General features: G+C 41.6%; 3 protein-coding genes across 5 annotated transcripts in view; 2 read left to right on the top strand and 1 right to left on the bottom strand.

Moving 5' to 3' along the window:
* Positions 1-3414, bottom strand: part of sptbn4a (spectrin, beta, non-erythrocytic 4a) — a 28064-nt gene extending 24650 nt beyond the window's left edge. The window contains exons 1-2 of one of the 2 annotated variants that reach the window (XM_084029875.1): positions 2702-3414; positions 2328-2482 (exon numbers count right to left, since the gene is read on the bottom strand). In XM_084029875.1, coding sequence (XP_083886001.1) covers positions 2328-2450 — 123 coding nt within the window. In that variant the 5' untranslated portion in view covers positions 2451-2482; positions 2702-3414. Of the gene's footprint in view, positions 1-2327 lie in introns of both variants that reach the window. The other variant, XM_084029874.1, reaches the window with a different exon arrangement.
* A 5177-nt stretch (positions 3415-8591) lies between these two features.
* Positions 8592-16980, top strand: tiprl (TIP41, TOR signaling pathway regulator-like). 2 transcript variants are annotated; one of them, XM_084028322.1, is made up of 8 exons: positions 8592-8689; positions 10025-10152; positions 10582-10761; positions 11617-11716; positions 12281-12412; positions 12520-12615; positions 12746-12808; positions 14143-14832. In XM_084028322.1, exons 2-8 carry the CDS (start codon positions 10028-10030, stop codon positions 14266-14268), a joined length of 822 nt encoding a protein of 273 aa, XP_083884448.1. In that variant the 5' UTR covers positions 8592-8689; positions 10025-10027; the 3' UTR covers positions 14269-14832. The 2 variants fall into 2 exon arrangements, with proteins under 2 accessions (XP_083884448.1, XP_083884447.1); XM_084028321.1 differs by lacking the exon at positions 8592-8689 and adding an exon at positions 15314-16980 and having other exon boundaries at positions 14143-14271.
* Positions 16981-18004: 1024 nt separating this feature from the next.
* ska2 (spindle and kinetochore associated complex subunit 2) lies at positions 18005-22692 on the top strand. Its single transcript, XM_084028998.1, has 7 exons — positions 18005-18119; positions 19715-19807; positions 20101-20277; positions 20608-20682; positions 20947-20989; positions 21446-21572; positions 21775-22692. Exons 1-7 carry the CDS (start codon positions 18087-18089, stop codon positions 21899-21901), a joined length of 675 nt encoding a protein of 224 aa, XP_083885124.1. The 5' UTR covers positions 18005-18086; the 3' UTR covers positions 21902-22692.
* Positions 22693-22706: the final 14 nt, after the last annotated feature.

The raw sequence follows: 22706 nt of genomic DNA, 5'->3' as shown, positions 1-22706 counted from the left end.
TTCATGATATATTTCAGGCTGAGAAAGTTCATTCTGATGCATCTCCAACTGCTGATCTGCTCGTACACGCCGTGTTGATTAAAATCCAATCGTCACCGCCGCGCAATGAATCTTGGGATGAATTGGGCCTTGAAGGATCCATCAGTTGGCTCCTCTGAATCAGGAAAAGAAGGCCGTATTTCTGGGCTGATTTTGAAGGAGTCTTAGATACGGGACATCTTTGTCTCAGCCGCAGCGACGCTCAGTCTTCAAACTGGATGGGTAACTAACACTTTGCATTATTGATTCATGTGCTGCTTATTTTGGGGGATTATTTTCATAAATTGCTTGGTCTATAAATGTTAGAAAACAGTGGTAATCGTATGTTACAATTGCCTCTGACTTTTTCAATGATCTGCTGGAATGGAACGGTTGGAATTTTGCTTGATTAATTGGTTATCAAAACAGTTGCAGTTTCAATTGACTAATCCATAAATTAACAAACGTAGGCCTATAAGTTATAGCAAAACAGAAACACTATGTGTAAAAATGGATCTGGATAACCACATAGTGAGAGTTTTGGATTAGATTTGAACATCCGGTGACTGTAATGTCCCATTAAACTGGCACCAATGGAATAAATGTAATATCCTGAACTATTAAGCCACATTGTTGAGAACACTGCCGCATAGATACAGTGACTAAACTTGGCAACTGTCTATAGCAAAGACAAAATAAATAAGGAGCCGTTGACTTAAAAGCACAGCCCCATCTGCACACATTGATTGGTATGCACAAGTTATCTGTTAGCTCTTTTGCATCGTGACTGAAGTGAGTGGAGGTGTCTGCTGCCTCAACGGGACACCATGATAAACCTTGTGATGAGGATTTCCTCATTAGGTAACATACAGTAGTAGGACTCGTCTTCGTAGGCCGTGGTTATAATTAGTTACACTGCCATCGTATAAATATTTAATAACACCGTACATACTACAAAAAATGAATGTGTAAAAATCTATACGGTCTAATGAATTTCTTAATGTATTCAATAAAAAATGAATAATTAAAACACTTGGAAATGTCAACAAAACCTCTCAGGATATTATCAGAGATGTAAATACATTTGAGCAAAGCCAAACCACCAACACTGAAAACACATTATTCAGCATTTTTCTTTTAAATGCGTGTCTTGCTGTGTATGTTAGTCACAGCGACTCTCTGGTGCAGGAGACACGCGTGTGCTTCTGGATTTCACGTTTAAGTAAGAAAACACTGCTGACAGAGAACACTTCGCTCTGTAAATCACTGTGCACTGATGCAGCATTTGGCCTCTGATAGGACATTAGTAATCTGTTCATTAACCTGCCTTCATATGCTGATGGCAAAACAATGATTCAAATGTGTTTAAAATTGTAGCATCACATGGTTTCAGTCTTTTATATAATGCAAAAAAAAGAACCAAATCACATTTCTCTCCTCCAAGATCTCATCAATCAGAATCAACTATTATACAGTGCATAGCTAAAAGCTGAAGGATGTCATACTGTCCTGAATATAACCGATACATATATTTACACAATGCACATTTCTAGATTACAAGCAAACGTATTGGTTTATGCAAACTTTGCACCGCTAGATTTTGTAAATCCACTTTAATCTTGTGTTCTCCACCTCTTCGTCAGCAGCTTCGCTGTGACTGAGCTGATAATCACATTCTTTCTGAATAACAGCAGAGATTTATTTGTGAACTCAACCGGCCAAATGCACTGTGTCATTAGCAGGAATGGAGTCTCACTGACTCATTTACATCTCAAGAGCCCACCTGAGCTTCACTGAGAAGGCAGAGGGCATGGAGAACATTCTGTGTGGATGGGACGGTGCTCTGTCAGAGTAGCAAGGCATGATGGGAATGTGGGGCCAAAAAAAAAAAAAAAAAAAAAAAGCAATGTGTGTGTTTATACGTGGATTGTGCATGAAAGGAATCTGCATGCTCTGTGTGTTTGGCCTTCACTGCTGCAAATATATATAAGTGTCCTCTATGTGATTCACTGTAACCTCCATAACTGAGCAATGAAATCCAGGTGGTCTCACCTCTGTGCAGAACCACGGGGATCACACCACCTGTGAACCGGAACACAACACGGCCACCATCGCAGCATAACCTTGAGAATGTAATTCAGGATGTCCCCATGCAGAGAGATGACATGAAAGCACTCTCACCTTTTCCATTTTGACACCACCACCACACCCACTGTCACTCAGTCATGTCCTCTCTGTGGCGACTCACCTGCTCAGCCTATCTGACCTCCCCCCACCTCCATCTTCATGCCCTGGTCACCTCCACTCACCTGTTCTATCTTGGCAAGCCATTCTTTATTGCGGGCCAGTTCCGCCATAAAGGCCTGGTGCTTCAGCCACTTCCTGTGTAGCTTTTGAGCCTCGTCCCGCGCCGTGTCTCGGGCCATAAGCATCTTCTCTTCCACCCGCTGTCCCAATCACTCAGCTAGGGGAGACAAAAATAGCCACCATCAGGAGCCCAACGCTCGAGCCAGCCCTTCTTCCCCCCTTTCCCACAGGACGTCCTGCCTGCCTCCTCTACGCAAGAGCCGCCGCTCTGCTCTGCTCCGCTCTGCAGGGGCCTGGGTACCTGTGCTGTCACCACCCACCCCAACCCCCACCAGACACCCTTTTTATGGGGGAAAAAAAAAATCAAGATAAGCACCTCAGCAGCAGTGGTAGCAATGGAAGCACTCAAGCCCTTCCTTTGGGTTGCCCCTGGGTCCTCATGCCCTACTGCTTCGTGGGTCTTGCGGTCCTGATGCTGCAGTGCCTGCTAGCCAGTCTCAGAGAAGGCAAAAACAACCAGCGAAATGGAGCAAATGCGCCAATGACAACACTGGTAAAGAATGACACACACATCCAAGATCCCTTTCAGGCTGTGGGTTATCTTCGAGCTCCGAACGTCGATTAGAATCCAACCATCAGCGAAGGTGTAGCTGTAGCATAGCCACAGAAGGATCTTTCAGCCGGGGCAAACCTGACCATCCAGCACTCGCCAGTCCCGGTCAATCTGTAGTCCGGTCTAATGATGCTGTAGACAGGAGGAGGAGGAAGAGTTGGAGTGGGAGGAGCAGGGTGAATGGGATGCAGAGGCAGTGCAGAGGAGGCCAGATAACATAAGCTATCCGCTCTTGAAACGCAACGTTCCCACCGCTGCAAAGATGCACACGTAGGCTGGTGTGAGATAGCACGCTATTTTCTCTCCTCACTTCCCCTTCCTCGTGTCCCCGAACAGCTCAGCCGCGGTTGGTGCATGCTGCTGCAGTCCTTGCTTCTCAGCTACGCTCCTGTGTGCGCGCGTGTGTCTGTCTGTGTGTGTGTGTGTGTGTGTGTGTGTGTGCTTGCGTGAGCGTATGTGTGTGTGTGTGTGTGTGCAATCACAATCAGCACTGCAGTGCCAGAGTAGAAAGAGAGAGAGAGAGGGAGAGAAAGCGAGAAGGAGGGGGGAGAGAGAGAGGGGGGGGCGGCAGGAGGAGTGGGGGAGAGGGAGACAGGGAGAGGAAATGGAGAAAGGGGGAGTGCCAGAGCAAAAAAAAAAAAAAAAAAAAAAGAAAGAAGGGGAGAGCAAGTCAAAAGAGGGAAAAGATGGTGTTGGTGGGGGGTAGTGAAACAGAGAAAGGAAGAGAGAGCCTGCGTCATCCCTCAGTGTCACCAGGGACATTTCTCTGCACTAGAAATGACTGCACTCGGAGCGGGAGCAGGATTTGGGAAGGTGGGGGAGGGAGGGGGGGGGGGGTGGGGAGGTGTTGTTTTAAAACAGCTGAATGAGAGGGAAGGAGGATGCGTGCACACATGGTCCACAGTGCAGCGGACCGATTCGGATCACCGTCCACGCTCCCTCTTTGAGGGGACCTGCATGTGATTCTCCTGCTCACACACTCGGGTACCGAGGACACGTCGCACTGTGTATTTTGGCTAATATCGCTCCCCCGGATCTGAATAATAGATAAACTAGACAATTTCATGTTATACGGAAAAAAAAATGTGTTCTGTTCTAAGTTTAGTCTGTGCCTGCACTGCAGCATCAAAATGTTTATATATATATATATATATATATATATATATATATATATATATATATATATATATATATATAATTCTAATAATTGGGATAAAATACAAATCTTTATCAAATTGAATCATCACAGCATCCAGAGATGATTAAAGTTTCATGAGGAGAGGGTGAAGTGGAGCACTCCCCTAAAACACCACGTTTAGTTGTTCAAGCTGTGTTTTCTTTCATTTGTTATAAATCACAATTTAATAGATTTGTCTGTATTTTCCTGAACCAACACATCTTGGTGATGATGAGATTTCATCAGACCCAATAAATTACTAAAATAATGATCATAATATATTGTTTCATGCTGTAGATATGAGAATGCAGATCATAATTTAATAAAAGATAGGCCTGTTCTGTTTACAAACATTACTGATGTTAACATTTACAGCATGATAAAAAATTAATGATTTACATTAGTCGTCTCATGGTGTGTTTAGGAGCTGTCAGTCAATTTGAGAGTGATTGCAGGTTTTGATTCTGTGTTTTAAAGACATAAAACATTTGAGATGACAGAGTTAATTGCATTAAACAGGGTCCAAATCTACTAAAGTCAGGAGTGTAGCACCCTGAAACTGTCTCTGTGGGCCCCTTGCTCTCTTGATCCATGTATCTCACGCAACTTTAAAACATAACATCATTTGAAGTGATTGTTATAGTCACATTTAAACAAATAATAATAATCTGTGATGATTTATATTAGCCTTTTAACCTGCTATAGTCTAACATACAATAATGGTGCACGTTTGACCACCAAAGTCCAGATTGCTTGACTAGTGTGTGTGCTCCGTACTGTGCTCAAACAGGTCAACTTCCTCGGCCCTGGCACGGTTGGAAGGTGTGCTTCGGCACAGTACAGCACAAGCACGGTAACGCATCGTGGACATGATGGAGGCTGTAATCGATTGGCCGTTGCTCTCATTATTGCTCAGTGTTCAACTCAGATCTCATACATGTACATGGTAGGCAGTAATCTGGTGTCCCCTATACTTACGTTTATGTGATTTCTCTGAATTTGCGAGATATCACATTAAACATTCTTTAATAAGACTTTTTTTGTGAAACAGCGCCCCCTCAGCAACAGCTCAGGTGCAGAGTGGTACTGCAGCACAGGAGACAGAGAGAGGCTTCCAAAACAAAAAGACACCAAATAATCATACATTCAGATGAGGTTCTGTGAGAAGTTGATGAGGGGAAGCTGCTAAAATGAGAAAGACACCACAGTTAGTTTAGAGCGATGTGTTGAGTTGAAGCAGACTGCTTTTACTTTCTGTTCTGAGAAACACGGTATAATAAGACTTCAACACGTACTCTCTGCTGGATTATGTGTTTTCTGGATTACAGGAGATGTTTAGACAGATTCAGAAAAGATGACGAGTCTAATTTTATCAGAACATTTGGTAATTAGAGTCACTGTGCAATACTAATGAATACAGAATGATGTTAATGGTGAATGTTCTTGTTAAACCTACATTTTTCTCTCCGTCTCCTCGGTGCGTGTCGCCCAAAGACTAGAGCTCCGTCGAAGTGTCGTGTCAAATAGAAAGCTCTCGCAGAGTCGTGAAGCAGCAACTTCATGACATTTCATCACATTCTGAAGCAGCAGATCCTGCACGTGTGAGCTCACCTTGTCTCACATCGTCAGTCACGTCCGGTAGATGACGAGGGACCTGCTGCTGCTCCGCTCTCTGTGGCTGGAGCTGAAAATAAGGGCCATGTGTTTCATGATGATAAGCTTTGCAGGTACTTTATTGATTTGCCAAGTATTTTATTTATTTGATCGATAGATAATGCTGATTCATTTATGATATTGATTCATTCATCTTATACAATACAATTATGCTCCAAGCTAGATTCCTTGCTGACTGCCTTCAATCTACACAACTGATGAAATTAGCTTAAACATTCTTAAACCGCTGCGCTCACCTTTATTTTGAAAGAAATCGGTTGTTTTCCCTCAGCTTGCTATTTTCTCTTCCTTTTCTTTCTTTTTTAAAAGAAAAGTTCCCTTTCTTGGGCAAAAACATGACTATCGTGGTACCAATTAGTGCTCCAGCATTAGCAGTCACTCAACTCCAATCAGTTGTTACCGTTTTTGTGGGAGTCCTCCTGCAGGGGCAGACCAAACCATTTTGCACCTTCTGTAAGGGGTGACAGTGAGGTGAGCAGCCATTTTTTAAATATATAGATATACAAAATTGTGTCACTCAAACGTTTTATTCAGCAGTTTTATTTATTTGACTTTACTTATACCATAAATTCCTTAGAAATTTTTTTTTATTTGCGGGATCATTTGTGTTTATTCTCATCACCATGGGCTCACCAGGGCAGAGAGGAAGGTGGAGGGGGCTTAACTCCATGTATCTACATCAAGCATGCTGAAAAAACTTTTACTACTTTGTTCATGTTGAAGTCCCAGGCTAATCCTATAATGAATTTTCTTCTCAGCATTTTATATACACTTAGTTTCACTGTGGTTGTGTGTTGTATGTGTTTGATGCAAATATGTTGTGTATTCATCATACATACATTCAAATTAGCATAGTCCTTCATTTCTATTTTTCTTATATGTTTATACATATGTGTAAGAGAAAGTGTAACTGGGGATCAATAAAGTCTGATTCTGTTTCAAGCATTATAGTACATCTGTATCCTCTTCACTCCGTCCTCGCAGTGGAAATAACAATCATGAAGGATCAAGGAGAGTTAGCATTTGGATTTTCCAAGATATTAATATAAAATGTAATTGTATGATAACAAATATATGTATGCACATATAGATAGATATCATAGCTGCTGTATTTGCTGTGTTAGCTGCAGGTGAAGACTCCATAATCTGCCATATGTTTAGAAACAGAGAGCGCATGCAGCCGGCTCACACCACCTACAGGGAAGAGGGAACATTTCCTCAACGCCAGCTGGCCACAGGCATCTTTCAACATTTTCACTCCCTTTTTATTTCCTCCAGAAGCCTCCAGTTCGACAGTTGCCAATAATGCCATTACCTTATTGTATTTTGCATTATATTTTCAACTGCATGAATGGAGTTTCAATGATGATACAACATTTTTAAAGCAATATTTTTTTAATTTACATTGGAATATATACTGTCAATATAAATATACTCTTGAGCCGGTCACTTAGTTGGTCTCCTTACTGCAGTGGCCCCCAGGCTCGAGTCTGACCCTTCCCACTCTGTCACTCTCCCCCACTTTGCATACATGTGACATCATCACACCTACAGTTTCAGGGAACGTATTTTCAATATCTTTAAAATAAAAAAATACAGAACTCTGAAATATATTTGATAGGAAGTACAAAAGTATTTATTTCCATTAAACACTAAATATTCTGGCTGGTAAAAGATATTTTTAATATGATGTGTGATGCAAACACAGTTATAGTCATTAAAGGAGAAATCCGGTCATTTTTGACCCCATTTTCATTGTCCCCAGGGTCATCCCAATTTATTAGAAGCAAAAAACACAACAAAAATTGACGTTGCCTAGCCCGAGATCTGTACCTGCCTGGCAGCCTTCCAGGATAGCTCCAATGCTAACCCATAGGGGCAAGTTTTATCTGCTTTTCTGGGCCTCAGAAAATAATCCAAGACCTATGCAACACAGGTTGGGTCCTTATGAGACACTACAGCGCTCGTTTAGCTCAAATAGTGTGGTGAAATGACATAAATATGTGTTTTTGCATGGAGTTACTCACCTCAAATCACCCCGTAGACATTAGCAGTAGATAGCCGAGCGCACGCTCGTCCCTCCCAGTCACCGCAGAAAACAAAAACGTTTTCCTTGTAGTTTTGATTTTGTATCCATAAAGAAATGATCGAGCAATGCAGTCGTCATGTCCATAATAAATCCATGAAGCTGTTATGTCCATGTTACAACATAGCAACGATTGCTTACAGCTAAACAGCAGCCCATAGCCAAAACAATGCAAGTCTCACGCAAGTTCCCGTATGACGTCCTCCTTGACCTCTGAGATGTCCTCCTTTTTTTATTTTTCTTGGTCATTGGTCTACTTTTATATGTTCTTCATATAATGCCTAACTTCACCACTGGAATGTACAATTGTGTTTTTTTTATCAGGACTAATTAATATATCAGAATATGTTCACTACAGTCACATGAATTCATAAATAGGAAAGCAGAAATGGAAAATGATACTCAGATATTTATTCAAATCGCACATAACACAGTAGTGAATGAATGCATGTGTGTTTGGCCTCTGAGATCACGCATGAAACACGGCCTCTGATTGGTCGACGGACTTGATTTACCCTGCTCTAATATTATTCCCACGCAAATTAAAATGTTTCCAGGGTAACTGCTGAATAAACGTCCCTGCGCCGCACGCATGGTGAATTTGTAAAACCAGAAATAAAATGGACATCAGGACAAAGCGCGTGCAGTACCAGCAGGGGGCGGGTTGGCTCCGAGGGCAGATGGTAGCAGCCGGAAACGGACACGCGAAGAAAGAACGGAACCAAAGCGCGAGCGGAGAAAACATAACCGGACAGTTTGTAGCGGCGCACTCCCGTAGCCTCCATGACAGCTACCAGTCTACAACAACACCAAGGTAATGGTTTTTCTCTCTCTTATCGCCCGTTTGAACACTGCGTTGTAATGGCGGACGGTTCGGGAGGTGATGGACGGCTGTGTTCATTGTTCGACCAGCATCCCGTCCGAGCCGAGCCGAGCGGAGCCGAGTAAAGCCGAGCTGGGATCGTACGAGACGAACTGTCAACCGTAATTCACGCCTTTCTTAGAAGAATATATCTTTATAATACATATAATATAAGACATTTGATAGTTATCTTGCATTCAGTTATTGTAACCACACAACGAAGCAAGCGTCCATTAATCCAGTATGTTTGAAATGGATAGAAAGACTAGCAGCCGAAGTCATTCTTTGTAAAGTTTGGAAGGGGTTAACGTTAATGTGTGGTGTTTTTTAACGGAGCGAACCCGCTAATGTTAACATGATTAATGAAAGCATGAAATTATTATGTTCCTTTGTAACGCAGACATGTCACAACAACCATTCACCAACGGCTAGCTCATTCATTCAGCGGCCGAGGCACAAAAGGAGATGTGGTGGGCACAACTACACTGTGTGTGTGTGTGTGTTTCTTTCAAAATTAAATGAAAGTGATTCCAGTATTTTTAGTGCCATTTCAAGAGTATATTTTGATGATTATTGGGATAAAATAGTTGCAATTTCCAATTATTTTTCTCTTGATAATGGTTTCTTATATTTTTTCAAAATGTCATATCATACCATGCTTGTCAGCTAGATCTGGATCTGGATCACTTTCATTTGTATTTGTACTGCCAGTCATTTTTTATAATAATAATAATAAAACTTAATTTATAAGCAGCCCTTTTCAAAACAAAGTACAAAGTGCTCCACGGAGAGAAATTAATATACCACGGTGAAAGAAAAATACATGAATGGTGAGATTTATTTTATTCTTCCCATTCATGTTTTTTTAAACAAGAAATTAAAAAAACAATATACTAAGCAGCTAAAATCAGGAGATGCTTTCCGATAAAATAATGTTTCTAGAAGAGAATTAAAAGATGACATGACTCAGACGGCCTTATTTCCTCTGGCAGGTCGTTCCAGAGCCTCTTGATTGCATAATCTCTGTACCCTTTAGTTTTCACCGTAGAGCTTTTGACGACCCAAACCATGCTGATGTGAATGTTCAGTGTTAACAGGCAGTTAATGCAAACTCTGCAGGGAAAGCCCTTTTTCTGTGTCGGCTGAAGCCGGCTCCATACAGAAATGGTTTTCCCAGTTTGTGGAGAAGGAACAGGCCTGTGCAAAGTCTTGAGCTCAACCCCGTCCGACTCGGTCAGCTTAATGTGTCCTTCCACCAGTTGAAACTGCTGTCCATCTCTTTTGTAGTTGATGTTGGCCTCTCTGTCCACCATGATGTCGCATGGCTTCAAGAGCAGTAAGCAGGACTACACCTTTGGACCATGGAAGGTGACTGCTGCTAGAAACCACATCATGAAATCCAAAGACATTGAACGGTGAGATGTTCCTCAGATATTCATCCGTCTTCTGCCTTTTACTTCTGAAACTCTGCCTCGTCGGTTCAGCTTTTACTCCGGTTACGCTGCTCAGGTACATTCAACTAAGCACATCATTTTGATCCTAGTCGTAGGTGTGTATAAAATGATCCACTGCTCTACAAAAAACACAAAACTATTTTGAGAAGACACCTAGAGAGCTATGAACAGACACTTAAAAGAAACTAAGTAAGCTAAGCTAAGTAAACTCAGTAATTCAACTGAGTAAAGTACAGTGACAAAGAATCTGTTCTGATCTGTTGACACTGAGGCAGTAACGGAGCCCACTCACTGTAAGCATCGTCACATGAATGAATGAATGAATGAATGAAGGATGGATGGGTGCATCTTTTCAAAGGGTTACCAGTAGCCAGATCTTTGCCTTTCCAGGTTAGCGGAGGAGATGAACATGCCCTCCCTTCCAGAGATGCTGTTTGGGGACAACGTCCTGCGCATCCAACACACGGACGGCTACGGCATCGAATTCAACGCCATCGACGCCCTTAAGAGAGTCAACAACATGGAGGACGCCGTCAAGGTGGCGTGTGCTCAGGAATGGCAGGAGAGCAGGTAAGAAGAGTGTCCCAGCTGTTAACTGTTTACCTCATTTATGTGCACTGGTTTAATTTAATTTAATTTCTTTACTAGAATCTGTTTGACTGAGCTTTGAGACTCATTCCAACTATCAGCAGTCCTCCAACGTGTGGCCCTCGTTGCCAGTATTAGTTCCTCTGTTTCAATAAAGTTAGCCTTTAAAGAATTTACAGGAAGTCACATAAATAGATACCATCCTGTTAGATGTCATCTGTAGGCTACCTGCGATCATAGGTGGATTTATTCATATTTGTTTGTACATGTGTGTGTGTGTATCTGGTGTATTCTATCCTTTGTTGTCTTTATACCTGCCTCGTTAAGCATGTTGTGATTACTTTTTTGGTAAGTGGTGAATATCCTTTATTATTAAAATCGACCAAACAAGATATGTTTGTTAGCAGATTAAACCTTTATTGGTCAACATGAGACTAACAGCCTACAATCTAGCGTTACCAATTTGAATTACACAAAAAACAAAAAAGAAATGATCAGGAGACAGCCAGGCGTTTCCCATCATGCCCTAGGTTTTGCAGTCAGTGGAGAGCAGCTGCTGTTGGCTGGCTCCAAAACTGCGGTTGTCCTGATCGTGTGAGGTGATCACATGTCAGGATCAAGTCATCTAACCGGCATGCATTGTGTGGCAATCGATGGTGATCGCATCTCAAATGTATGATGTAAAACGATTGTTAAAAATGAAATGATGAAAGACAACAAGGATGTGAATAGAGTAGCCACATGTGTGTAAATATATGACAGGAGTATAAAGCTGTAGTTCCCAGACACAAAGAATATGACCTGCTTGGTGAACGTGTCTCTCTGATGTCCTTGCAGAGCTGATTCTGAACACTCCAAAGAGGTGGTGAGACCGTACGACTGGACGTACACCACAGACTACAGAGGCACTCTTATAGGAGAAGGCGTGCCGATGAAGGTGGGTGGTTTCCAGTCATGGCTTGGAGCACCTTTTGTTAACCCTCTGCCATCCCGGCCAACATCATGTCTTTAAGAGGCTTTAACAGGCTCAGACTTAAAGCTATCATAGCATTCGAACCAGAGACTAGAATGACAAGGAATCATTAGCATGCTAGCTTTTTGGGAAGGCTAAATAATCCTCCAAATGTAGGTACTATTTTGGCAAAGTGAAAACTGGCATGGTGATTCTCAAAAAGGGATAGGTGTCTTTTTTCTTCATCTTTAATCAAATCTTGAGTGGTAAATACATTTTAAATCTGAATTTAATTTAGCACTGAATCTTTGTAATAAATGGTATCAACCCAACAACTTATGAGACACAAGTGAGCATGGGGATGGTCATCACATACTAAATGAAATCAGATTCCCAGCTTTCAGATGCTTTCTACCACTTCTACATGGTATCTAGTATTGACCTGATACCTCCCCCTAAAAATCCTCTGTCCCTCCCCGAAAAAAGACCAGACTAGGTCTCTGGATCTAAGAGGGTCAGGTGTGACCTGTGTTTCATTTCAACCTGAAGGTGACCAAGACAGGGGAACGGATCGACATGGAGAAGCTCAAGGCTCGTGAGCAGATCATGTTCTTCGACGAGGTGCTGCTGTTCGAGGACGAGCTGCACGACCACGGCGTCTCCATGATCAGCGTCAAAATTGTGAGTGCAGTGTTGATCAGAAGCAGGAGCGGATTTAGTAACTTCTTGAAGAGGTCTGTGTGTAAGCAAGGCTGAGTTTTGTGTAACGTGTCTTGTTGATGATGCAGCGGGTGATGCCCACCAGCTTCTTCCTGCTGCTGCGTTTCTTCCTACGAGTGGACGGAGTGATGATTAGAATAAATGACACACGGCTGTTTCATGAGGTAAGTTGGCTTCCACCAGCCCAGACCAGCAAGTACACTGTGTGTTTTTATCATGAGGATTTGATTGTGGCTGAAGTAGTTCACGCTGACTGTGGTGGAAGCTCCCGTGAGTAATGAATTCTGTTTCCAGGCTGGAAAGGACTACATGCTACGAGAGTTCAGCACGAGGGAAAGCAAAGTGGCAGACTTGAAGGTGAGTGAAGGGTTCTGCTCATGGTTCATCCGTGGAAATCAAACCCAGAGTATCTTTAGCTTGTCTGCTTTAACTCACCCTCACAACTGATCCTGCTAAATGGTCCTACTGGTCCTACTGGTCCTACGAAGCTGCTTATCAACTAGTTTCTCATTCTGGCTGTGAGTGTGTTCACGTAAAAGGGGTGGAGTTTACAGCATTTGACCAATCATAACCATGGATTAGTCTACTTTTAGCAGGGCGGCATATTTTACAAACGAACAGCAAACTATCATGTAAAACAATAACGTGAATGTTAACACATAAACAGATTAAAAGCAACACAGTTTAAACTGACAAATGCAGAAATGTCAGCTAGTAATAAATCACTAACTGTGAATGGACTTGCATTATCACTGCCCACTGAAGAAGACGAGGCTCATAAATCAATAAATGATATTAATATATGAGCAGAGAATATAAACTTTAAGAATAAGGCTTAAATGTTGTCATAAATGACATCTAAGCACCACATTAATTTAATATAATACACACGCAGCTAATGGGCAGTGATATTATAAGACTATTAATTTACACATTCGCACATTTGCCACCTGTCCTTTCTTTACAGGTTAATGGTTTACAGTATTTTAGTCTGATTATGACTTTACCTTCTTATTCGTATGAAATTATGCAGCAAATTGTTTTATAAAAATAAATCAACAACACAGGTATTAAAACAAAGCGAGAAAAAAATAATAAAATTAATCAATAAATAGACGTAATTATTGAAACAGGTAAATAATGCTGAGATCAGTTTTTAAGGTACAAAAGTTATAAAGTTGGATTAATGCAATCCAGCTCAGCAATACGTTCAAGCTAAAGAGAACAACGTTCAGTGTTGAAGTTTTAAGTTCATGTTTATTATTGATGTAACCGTTTAAAGGGACTGAATTATATCGAGAGGTGTTTCTAATGTTTCGCCCAGTTTGTTTACCAACATAAAAGGTGAAGAGTTCTTATCTTTGTAAAGGTATAATTGATTACATTATATTTGGCACTTCTCATGCCAGGATTGATAAACAGCGACTCCATACATCGCCAATATTTGCATCAAACCAATATTTTACTTATAAAATCGTTATATCCATTAAAATGCACATACAAATAAAAACCTCATGATTATAGACATTTGCATAAACCCTGCCCTTAGTAAACATTCTGTGTCATCATGTACAGTATTTAAGGAAAAACTGTCTTTATGTTTAATGCCAGTAAATATACATTAAACCTGTGTTCACCACCAGATTGTATGGCGTCCTATAATAAACGTGCTGCATCTGTTTCTCCTCCAGAACGTTCCTGCTGCTCTGTACACGGATCCCAACGAGATCGCCCAGCACTTAACCTTGAAGCTGACAGAGTGTGAGAAGCTGGAGCTTCCCGTGAATTCGACAGCGGTTAATGACGTCCTGCAGTGACCGGTATAATAATATGTTCACATGTGATGTGTTGCATGTTGAAAACATTGGAATAGTCGTCTTAAACCACATCCGTAATGTCACAGTAACACAGATCTGTACAGGAATAGTTTTTATACGATGTTGTGTTCTTAAAGCGGCAGCCTGACTTTAGACAGTTGCAGTAGCTTGATGCACTGTAATATCAAACTCTAACCCCCTTAAGTTAAATACTAACTCGTGGCTCTGTTCATATTTGAACTGATCTGAACTTTGTTTTAAAGACACGTTTTTCACCGTCAATGATGGGCCATTTGACGTGAAAGGGTTCGTAATGTAGCTGCTTCCATGCTTGTCGTGTTGGCATATCCATAATGTGTTTGTAAAAAAACAAGCTACTCAACGCGGCGCTGTCATTTCTGAAGTCAAAAGGCGTCAAGAAAATATCTGTAAATATGTCTACTGTATTTTCTACGGTGACTTGTGGAAGGAAGGTGAAAAAGTCCAGTCAAACGCCTTCAGAATCCATGTGAATCTGTCTCAATATGGCCAAATAAATTCTGTTTGTGCTAATAATTAGCTAAATGCTTTGCCTGTGCCGGATTCTTGTTTTCTTTTGAGGATGCTTTACTTGTCAGAAAGGGGCTTCAACCGATAACATATCATTTAAATGATTCTAACATTCAACGCAAATCACATTAGTTCCCAATAATCAACCGATGACCTGTCTTTAGTTTCACCACATCAGCAGCAGTTGGTTGGCAGCAGGTCATTTGTTGTGGCAGGAGGAACTGGGACGCAAACCAAAGTTTAATAAAGCTTAAAGAGTTATTGATAATTAGTAAACATAACTAAAATATGGAGTTATTCATCCAACAGAATAATTTGCCTGTATGTGTATTCGCAAAGAAATTAGTGACTGGGTGACATGTTCCTTCATTACCATCAACATTCACACTGCACTTTGTTTAAATAGAAGCAGAATCAGCTTCATTGGCCAGGTGTGTGTGTGTGAAAACAAGGAATTTGACTCTGTTTTTCCATCTCTCTCAATGTACTTACACAGACATTGAAATAACAGCGAGGGACAAGGACAACAAAGCTGGACATGCACCATCCTGCTGCCACTATATGTGGATGAATCTGCTGCTGGAATAGTCACCGACAAATGCACCGTTTTTTTGTCAGTCAATCTTTATTTGTATAGCACCTTTCGTACAGGTCAGTGCAGTTCAAATGCTTCACAGATGACCGGCGAGCTGAAGTGTGAGGCAGGATGGGTGCGGACCGTGAAAACTACAGAAAAGACAAAAACAGTTCAGCAAGTTAACTATTTGAAACGAATGCACGCGAGACAATAAAAGCTATAACAGGAATTGTAGTAAAACAAATAAAATAAGAGCTAGATTGATGAGTATACAACGTAAATACAACAAGTTATGAATAGAATCAAGTAAATAGAATAACATTTTTCAACTTAAATATAAAAAATATGTGAAGAAAATAATGTAAAAATACAAAATTATAATAAATAAAAGCAAATTAAATTATAGGAAGTCTATAATGTCCAAAACATTTTTTTTTTAAAGTTACCTTCAAAACTACAGCCGTTTCAGAAAATGAAAGCTACGTAATTGCGAGCCGTTTTAAAGACGTGTGTCTTCAGTAGGAAATATATGTTATCATAACGAGGGACTCTTTTTTTTTTCTGGCATGGTGCCAGCAATATGTTGCCGTCGTAAACAGTGAGCTTGGAGCTGATAACTACTCGCAGGGCAGCAAAGCAATGCAATGTTGGTTATGGTCTTTTTTGCATATTGTGACAATGAAACGATTAAAGAATAACCCCAAACTTATTGCTTAAATAACAGGATAAACCGGGCCTCAGTTTGCACGCAGCACGTTTTTGTTGTGTTGTCCTCATTCCTGTGAATCGGCCCGAGTGTCTTTGGATAAAATAGTGCCGTACGTCTTGGTCTTAGATTTTGGGTCTTAGGTGAATATGATGCGACCGTATCTTGTGACTATGTGGTTTTGATCAAGGGAAAAACAAGAAGCCACATAAAGAGGAAGTGTAGACGGTAAACAAGTTAATTAGAGGGCCAGCGTGTAGCATTCAAGGGCATCTTTGAGCAGAAAGGGAATGTATTATTAATACATATTTAGTGCATAATCACCAAAATAAGAATCATTGTGTTTTCATGACATACCGAGCAGCTCCATGTTTCTACAGTAGCCCAGAATGGACAAACCAAACATTGGGGTCCAATCCCAGTAAGGCCTTAAACTGACCACTTCACTGACATCACCTGTAAATGGTTGTGTGTGAGAGGCTGCGAGGGCTAGAAATGGTAGAAATATGATGGAACATCACAAAACTTGTTACCTACAGTTGTGGGTTTTTATTATAGGTTTTCATGATTGTCTTCCAGGCTCTTGCCATCCCAGATGAATTGTCAAAAGATGTATTTGCTTGTTTTGGACAAAACAGCTTCAATAATCAAATTAAATAACTGGTTGATAAATAAACCAGGTGTGTAATATAGCCCATTCCTCAAGTGTTTTATATTCCATATTAAATCTTTAATGTTAATGTTTCTGTGAAAATGTAATACACCCGTCTGAACACTCATGTGTCGTCCTCTTTGTTTATCATTTTTTAATTCCTCCGGGCTTCCCTGGTAACCCTGTCTTTAACGTCACAACGCTATGATTTCTGCTTAGGGGGCGCCACAACGGCTCAGTGGCTCAGTCAATACGACCGGTGACCCTTTCTGCAATGTCATCTCTCTCCCCCTTTCAGTCTCTCTCTCTCAATAAAAGGCTAAAATGGCCAAAGTCTGTGATCTGGCCTTGGACCATATAGGGCCATTTGCTTTTTCACTTCGACCTCCATAGTTCTCTACACACTTGGCACATGGCATTTGCAATTACAGTTGGTTGCAGTCTGCAACCTCACAGCTAGATGTCATCATTATCCTACACACTGCATCTTTAAATGTAAGAGCTCAAAAGTCTAAACTCCACCTGCTAGATGTTGTAATTTGGATAGAATAGTATTATAGCTTTTGAATGTATGTGTGTGAAAAGCTTCAGATTTGATTTATTTTGTTAGGAAGGAAACTTCTGTTTGGGACTCTGCACTACGGGGTTAAAGGTTACTTCTTCTAGGATAGTTGGGCCCTATGAAATCCTTAGTCATTTTTTCCAAATTCTGTGTTTTCAGTTTGAATATTTCTGAGTTCTGTGTTTATACAATTTAAGAGCTTTCTTTTCATCAGATGGTGTCTAATCATGTGGGGGATGAATCAAATTCCAACAACTCAATAAGAACGTTTTAGAAATGTATTGGAAAAAACATTCAATAAACATTTCACTATTTGATCAAAGAAAGGGCTTCAAAATGGGTTATAAACAATAAATAACATATTTTTGCTTCACATAATAAATGAAAAAGTAAAGCAATAATTGTTTTTATTATTCACACCTGAGCTGCAGGGTCAGTTTACCACAAAGGTGTTAAATATGTGTTAAATAATGTACATAATTCCCTATTATGGACTGTTTAAATCAGCCACACACGTAGTTGGAGTTTTCCCATCAGTCGGTTTGGGATGTTGCCCTGAGAAAGGTGGGAGCATCCTTGGGGTTTGTTGAGATGAGTCTGTGCTGGTGGAGAGGGCTGGCACAGAGTTGAAACGCAGCCATTCCACATAAAGAGACGGGCACCAATATGGCGCACACAGAGGCCGTCGCCTCATGCAGAGGTCCAATCAGCGTTCTCCGTTCCTGACAGCTGACCAATCAGGGCGCGCGCAGCAGGCTGAAAACTATTCAACATGGAGACAACAGTTGAAAAGCTTGAGGCGATGGTAAGCAAAGTGTAAAACTATTTTGTTTTCGTTAATATTCATCTTCTCAGATTCCTTTGTATCCTAATCGAAGGGTACCGGAGACTTTTAGTAGCTCGTTAATTATCGGCGATTTGTTCATTCTGTAAGAGCAGTCAGGCCATGATTTTCTCTTCGTATCAATAAACACATGAAATTCCTTTTGCGCCATTCAGCAGGCCTTTCTACGTAGCGTTAGCGTAAATGTTCCGACCGTGTTTATAGCACTCCGGTTTACTACATTACTATTAGGAGAGCGACCAGTCCAGCGTCAGGCCACTTCAGACGTAACGTTATGCTTTCTGTAAAGCCGCGTCCTCCTGTCTTCAAAATGTACCAACATGGCCACCGTTAGAAAAGGGAACATAGCCGTTGCCTTTTTTTAACGTATTCATGTAAGTTAACGTAGCATCAGCCATAGCAACCAGCCGGAAGGCAACGCAGCCACTCCTATCAGGTTAGCATTAGCTAGTGGATAGCCACTGTCATTTGCCTCATTGTTTTAGCCTTTAAAAACACAGTTTTCACGAACACAACGCTCATTCCACACATACGTTTTTCACTCGTCATTTACCCTCCCGCTGTAAAATGATTCATACATGTAGTCAGTAGTTGACATAAATAGTGTCCAGAGTGAGTTGTCACCCTATAAAGAGAGCAGCAGGGATGGAAAACACAGCATTAACACTGGATGTAAACACTGAGCCGCCATCTTTACATGTACAGTACTTTTTACATTTGCTTCAGCAAAGTCAACAGGATTTATCCTCCTGGGACCATGAATGGCTTCATGTTAATTGTTGACTGAGTGGTGGACTAAGTGTATACTACTGTATACACACACACACACACACACACACACACACACACACACACACACACACACACACACACGTCCCATTCTGTTCTCACATTTCTATGACAGCTGAACCATGAGAAAGTCCAGCCTTGGGCTTAGCTCGTCCACTGTCTGTCCAGTGCCCCTTTTATATTGTACTACTGGTGACCCTGCTAGAAAAGCAGTGCAATGTTAAAAGGGCATTGGCCAGAAATGGTGCCAAGCGATGGAAAAGTTTCCAAAAACTCTGAAGCTTCAGCTGTTGGCAGATGCTCTGACTTCATTGCACTACTGTATCAAGACAGCTAGCAGTGCAATAGTATTGTCAAAGCATCTGAAAATGGCAGAGACCAGCTGCACTGACTACTTTTACATTTCTAGACTGTATCAAGTACATCAATGAACCATAGTCTGGTGAGCTGCGGAGAGTGCCTTACTGGGCAAAACAGATCATTACAAACATATACATGCCTCAGTGAGTCTATGTGTTGGCTAACTACTGTGAGGACAATATATAAATATATATAATATATAAATCTAAGACAATAATCACCTAAAGGGTTGTGGTATGCTTAGCAGAATTAAACCAGTGCCACCAGTCTAAAAGCACATTGCATTACAGTTGAGTTTTAGATTCTCCGTGGCAGAAAAACCCAGCCGTACTTCAGAGCAGGGGGAAGCAGGGTGAGTGTGTGTCCGGCAGCGTGCTACCAAAGGATAAAGCTGAGTGTCTTTGCAGTTTGTCAAGTCAGAGGCAGACCTGGAATACATTGAGAAGAGACTGAAGCTGGACTTCATCAAAAACGCTGGAGAGAATGGATGTCCCGCTGAGGTGATAACTGAAACAACAGTTGTTATATTCTCCTGACATTTTCACAGAGCAAAAGGCAGAGCTGCTGTAGTCCAAATGTAATATGTATCAATTATTAGTGTTGTTTTTAAGTTTTTAAGTTTAACAATTGTGTAGTGTTGATAATCCTCATTGTTGAGTTTTGGAAATCCCATATCTCGTCAGATGTTCAGAGACTTGCCTTTGCACCACAGTCGTGTAAACATAACAATCCACAGCATGAAGTGCTTGAACATTGAGTGTGTTCAGGCTGATGACTGACACTGTGCCTGCAGGAGAACCCGGCCGTGATGCTGGAGAACCTGAAGGCCATCAAGGCCAAACATGCAGCGCTGTGCTCACAGGTGAAGGAGATCGCAGCGTCACAGAAAGAATCCATGGACGCCATCAGAAACAACCTGAGCAGTGCCATGGAGCTGGTCCAACACTTCCAACAGACCACCGACGTGGAGGTACCCACACAAGCAGTACAGCCACTGTCGAGTGTTACATATTCTGAAGCCGTTGTGGATGTCAGACAGGGGTTGGATGGCTGACTCCCAGATTCACCATCACACAAGATTATCACTGACAAAGAGCAGATACAATTGCAAGTTCTCAAGCATAGTGTTTGTTCTGAAAATATGTCAAAAATTAAAGGACTTAAACACAAAAATAAAACCAGCAACATTACGTTAAAGCAAAAAAACCTCCTGTAATGATCATAATATATAAGAAAAGAACATATGCATGGCATTTCATGTTTTCAGACTGTTTACTGTGTCCGTTTTAACATGCTGCAGGTTCAACCCCCGACCGAGTCGGAGAAGGAGTCAGCGGAGCTCCTGGGTTCAGCTTTCAGTGAGACCACAACAGAGGTAAGAGGCAACCTTTCTGTTTGATGCAACCTTTGGAACAGACAGCAAGACAAGCAAACATGTTGACTCATAAAGTCGGTATAATGAGTTAGCAAATGTTTAAACCATGTGGGTTTAAGATCACAGTGTGTGATCATCACACTCATGTGAAACAATCACACCTGAGATGAATTCTATGTACATGACACACACCCTGATACAGCAAAGCAACAATGTGAATCAGTAGGGGTGACATGAGTGTGTAATGCTGCTGTTTTATTTCAGGTGCCTCCGGCTGCAGCTTCGTCTGGACACCAGCAGCCACTCAGTGAGTCTGTTACCCTAAAGGCTTTTACTGTGAAATCTGTCCACTACACAGCATGATGTTCATTTAGTACATTATGGCCCATTTAGAGTCCAACAGACCAGAAAGCAGGGGATGTTTTAGGGGGCGGGGCTACCTTGTGATTGACAGGTCGTTACCATGCCACCGATGCAGTTAGCTACCAAGATGACTTTAACACTTAGCTGTAAAGTTGACCTCGAACTATGAAGCTAACTTCATTAGTAAGGTTGTCGCTCTGCTGCTTGTGTTCTTAGATCCACCCGTCTTCCAAAGGCCAATTATTCCAAGATGGCAATTGCCAAAATAGAACTCACAGCTAAAATCTAGTCCACAACCCAATGGGTGACGTTACCATGACTACGTCCACTTGTTATCTACCATCTATGGTTGTAATGTATTTCTGTTGTTTTACATCTCGTGTCGTCCGTATGTTGACAGGCAGTGAGTACGAGACGCTGAGTGATGTCACGTTGGAGGCGGTTCCTCTCAGTATACGCTCCAACGTCAAGCTGGCCGACCTCAATGTGTTCTACCAGCAGCTGCAGCAGCACCTCAGCAGAGACGGGTTGGATTTTAGATTTTTTTATGCACAATGTTAATATTCCTAACGCACATACTCTCCACCATATTAACAGGGGAACTACCCGTAAATAACTTGGGGGTACAAGAACGTATAAATCTGCTGATGAGCTTGATGCTTCAGTACAAGTAGTTCTTCTCAAACAGCAGAAAGAGTTGATTGAAAGGTTTCCTCTCTTCCTCTGCAGCGGTTCCCTCAGTGTGCCGAAGATGAAGCAGTTGAAGATGAAGGTGAGCGATGCCAAGCTGAAGGTCCTGAAGCACCTCTCTTTAGTGGAGTTGGACAGGAACGGCCATGTTCGCCTCGCCATGTGAGGCCAATCGACAACGGGTGGTGGGTGTTTCACTGGGTGACCTGGATTTGGCTGCTCCTCCACCAATGCCACCTTGAGTATGGAGCTCACTGAAGGATCAGACTGCAGAGGACCACCAGATGTTTGTGGGCAAATCTGTCATCTTTTCAGGCCACAATGCTGTTGAATCTGATCGGATGGTTCCAGAGGAATATAAAAGCATATTCAGATGGTGATAAAAGTCTTCATATGTCTGCATATGTGTGATACTGATATTCCTCTAGTATACAGCAGGCTGATTGTATCAACCAGTCAACGTTTCTGTGACAAAGATGGAACCTGAAGCAGAGTCAATGTCATGAATGGGCCAACAGTTTCTACCAGTCACCTTCACATCTGTGGACAGTTGTGTGTTCAGGCGCGTGGACTGACACCCGGAATGTTTTTGATGTGAGGGGAGGAGAGTCACACGTTTCCTCAGAGGAGAGGACGAGAAGGATGGAGCCCTGTGGGCCGTCAGAGCTTCTCTAAGTGGAGGGATGGAATTACTGAAAAACCAGATGGTGTCTTTGTATATCATTTTTATTTCCTGAAACAGCACAATGTAAACTAAATAATGTTGAAACTCTTTCTACATGCTGCACAAAAAATAAATAAACTGTGTGCATCAAAAAGGTTTCTGAACAATTTTCTGACTTTAAACGTCAAATTCAGTAGCTGTGTCCTAATCCAGCCATGGCATCCTTCAGAGGCTGCATTTTAAGACTGAACGCATCACAACAGCTGCAACGAGGCCTTCCACTTCAAATGCAGCCTTCTTCTCACGG

This window comes from Eutrigla gurnardus, assembly GCF_963514095.1.
Source record: "Eutrigla gurnardus genome assembly, chromosome: 15".
NCBI lineage: Eukaryota > Metazoa > Chordata > Actinopteri > Perciformes > Triglidae > Eutrigla > Eutrigla gurnardus.
This window is presented reverse-complemented; position numbering and strand designations above follow the sequence as displayed.

Bases quoted from the DNA above. Each gene is read 5' to 3' on its own strand.
- ska2 (XM_084028998.1), top strand. From the start codon at position 18,087: ATGGAGACAACAGTTGAAAAGCTTGAGGCGATG. The intron at 18,120-19,714 runs GTAAGCAAAGTG...GTGTCTTTGCAG, and splicing joins TTGAAAAGCTTGAGGCGATG to TTTGTCAAGTCAGAGGCAGA. The intron at 20,990-21,445 runs GTGAGTCTGTTA...GTATGTTGACAG, and splicing joins TGGACACCAGCAGCCACTCA to GCAGTGAGTACGAGACGCTG.
- tiprl (XM_084028321.1), top strand. From the start codon at position 10,028: ATGTTGGCCTCTCTGTCCACCATGATGTCGCATGGCTTCAAGAGCAGT. The intron at 10,153-10,581 runs GTGAGATGTTCC...TTGCCTTTCCAG, and splicing joins AAATCCAAAGACATTGAACG to GTTAGCGGAGGAGATGAACA. The intron at 12,413-12,519 runs GTGAGTGCAGTG...TTGATGATGCAG, and splicing joins CCATGATCAGCGTCAAAATT to CGGGTGATGCCCACCAGCTT.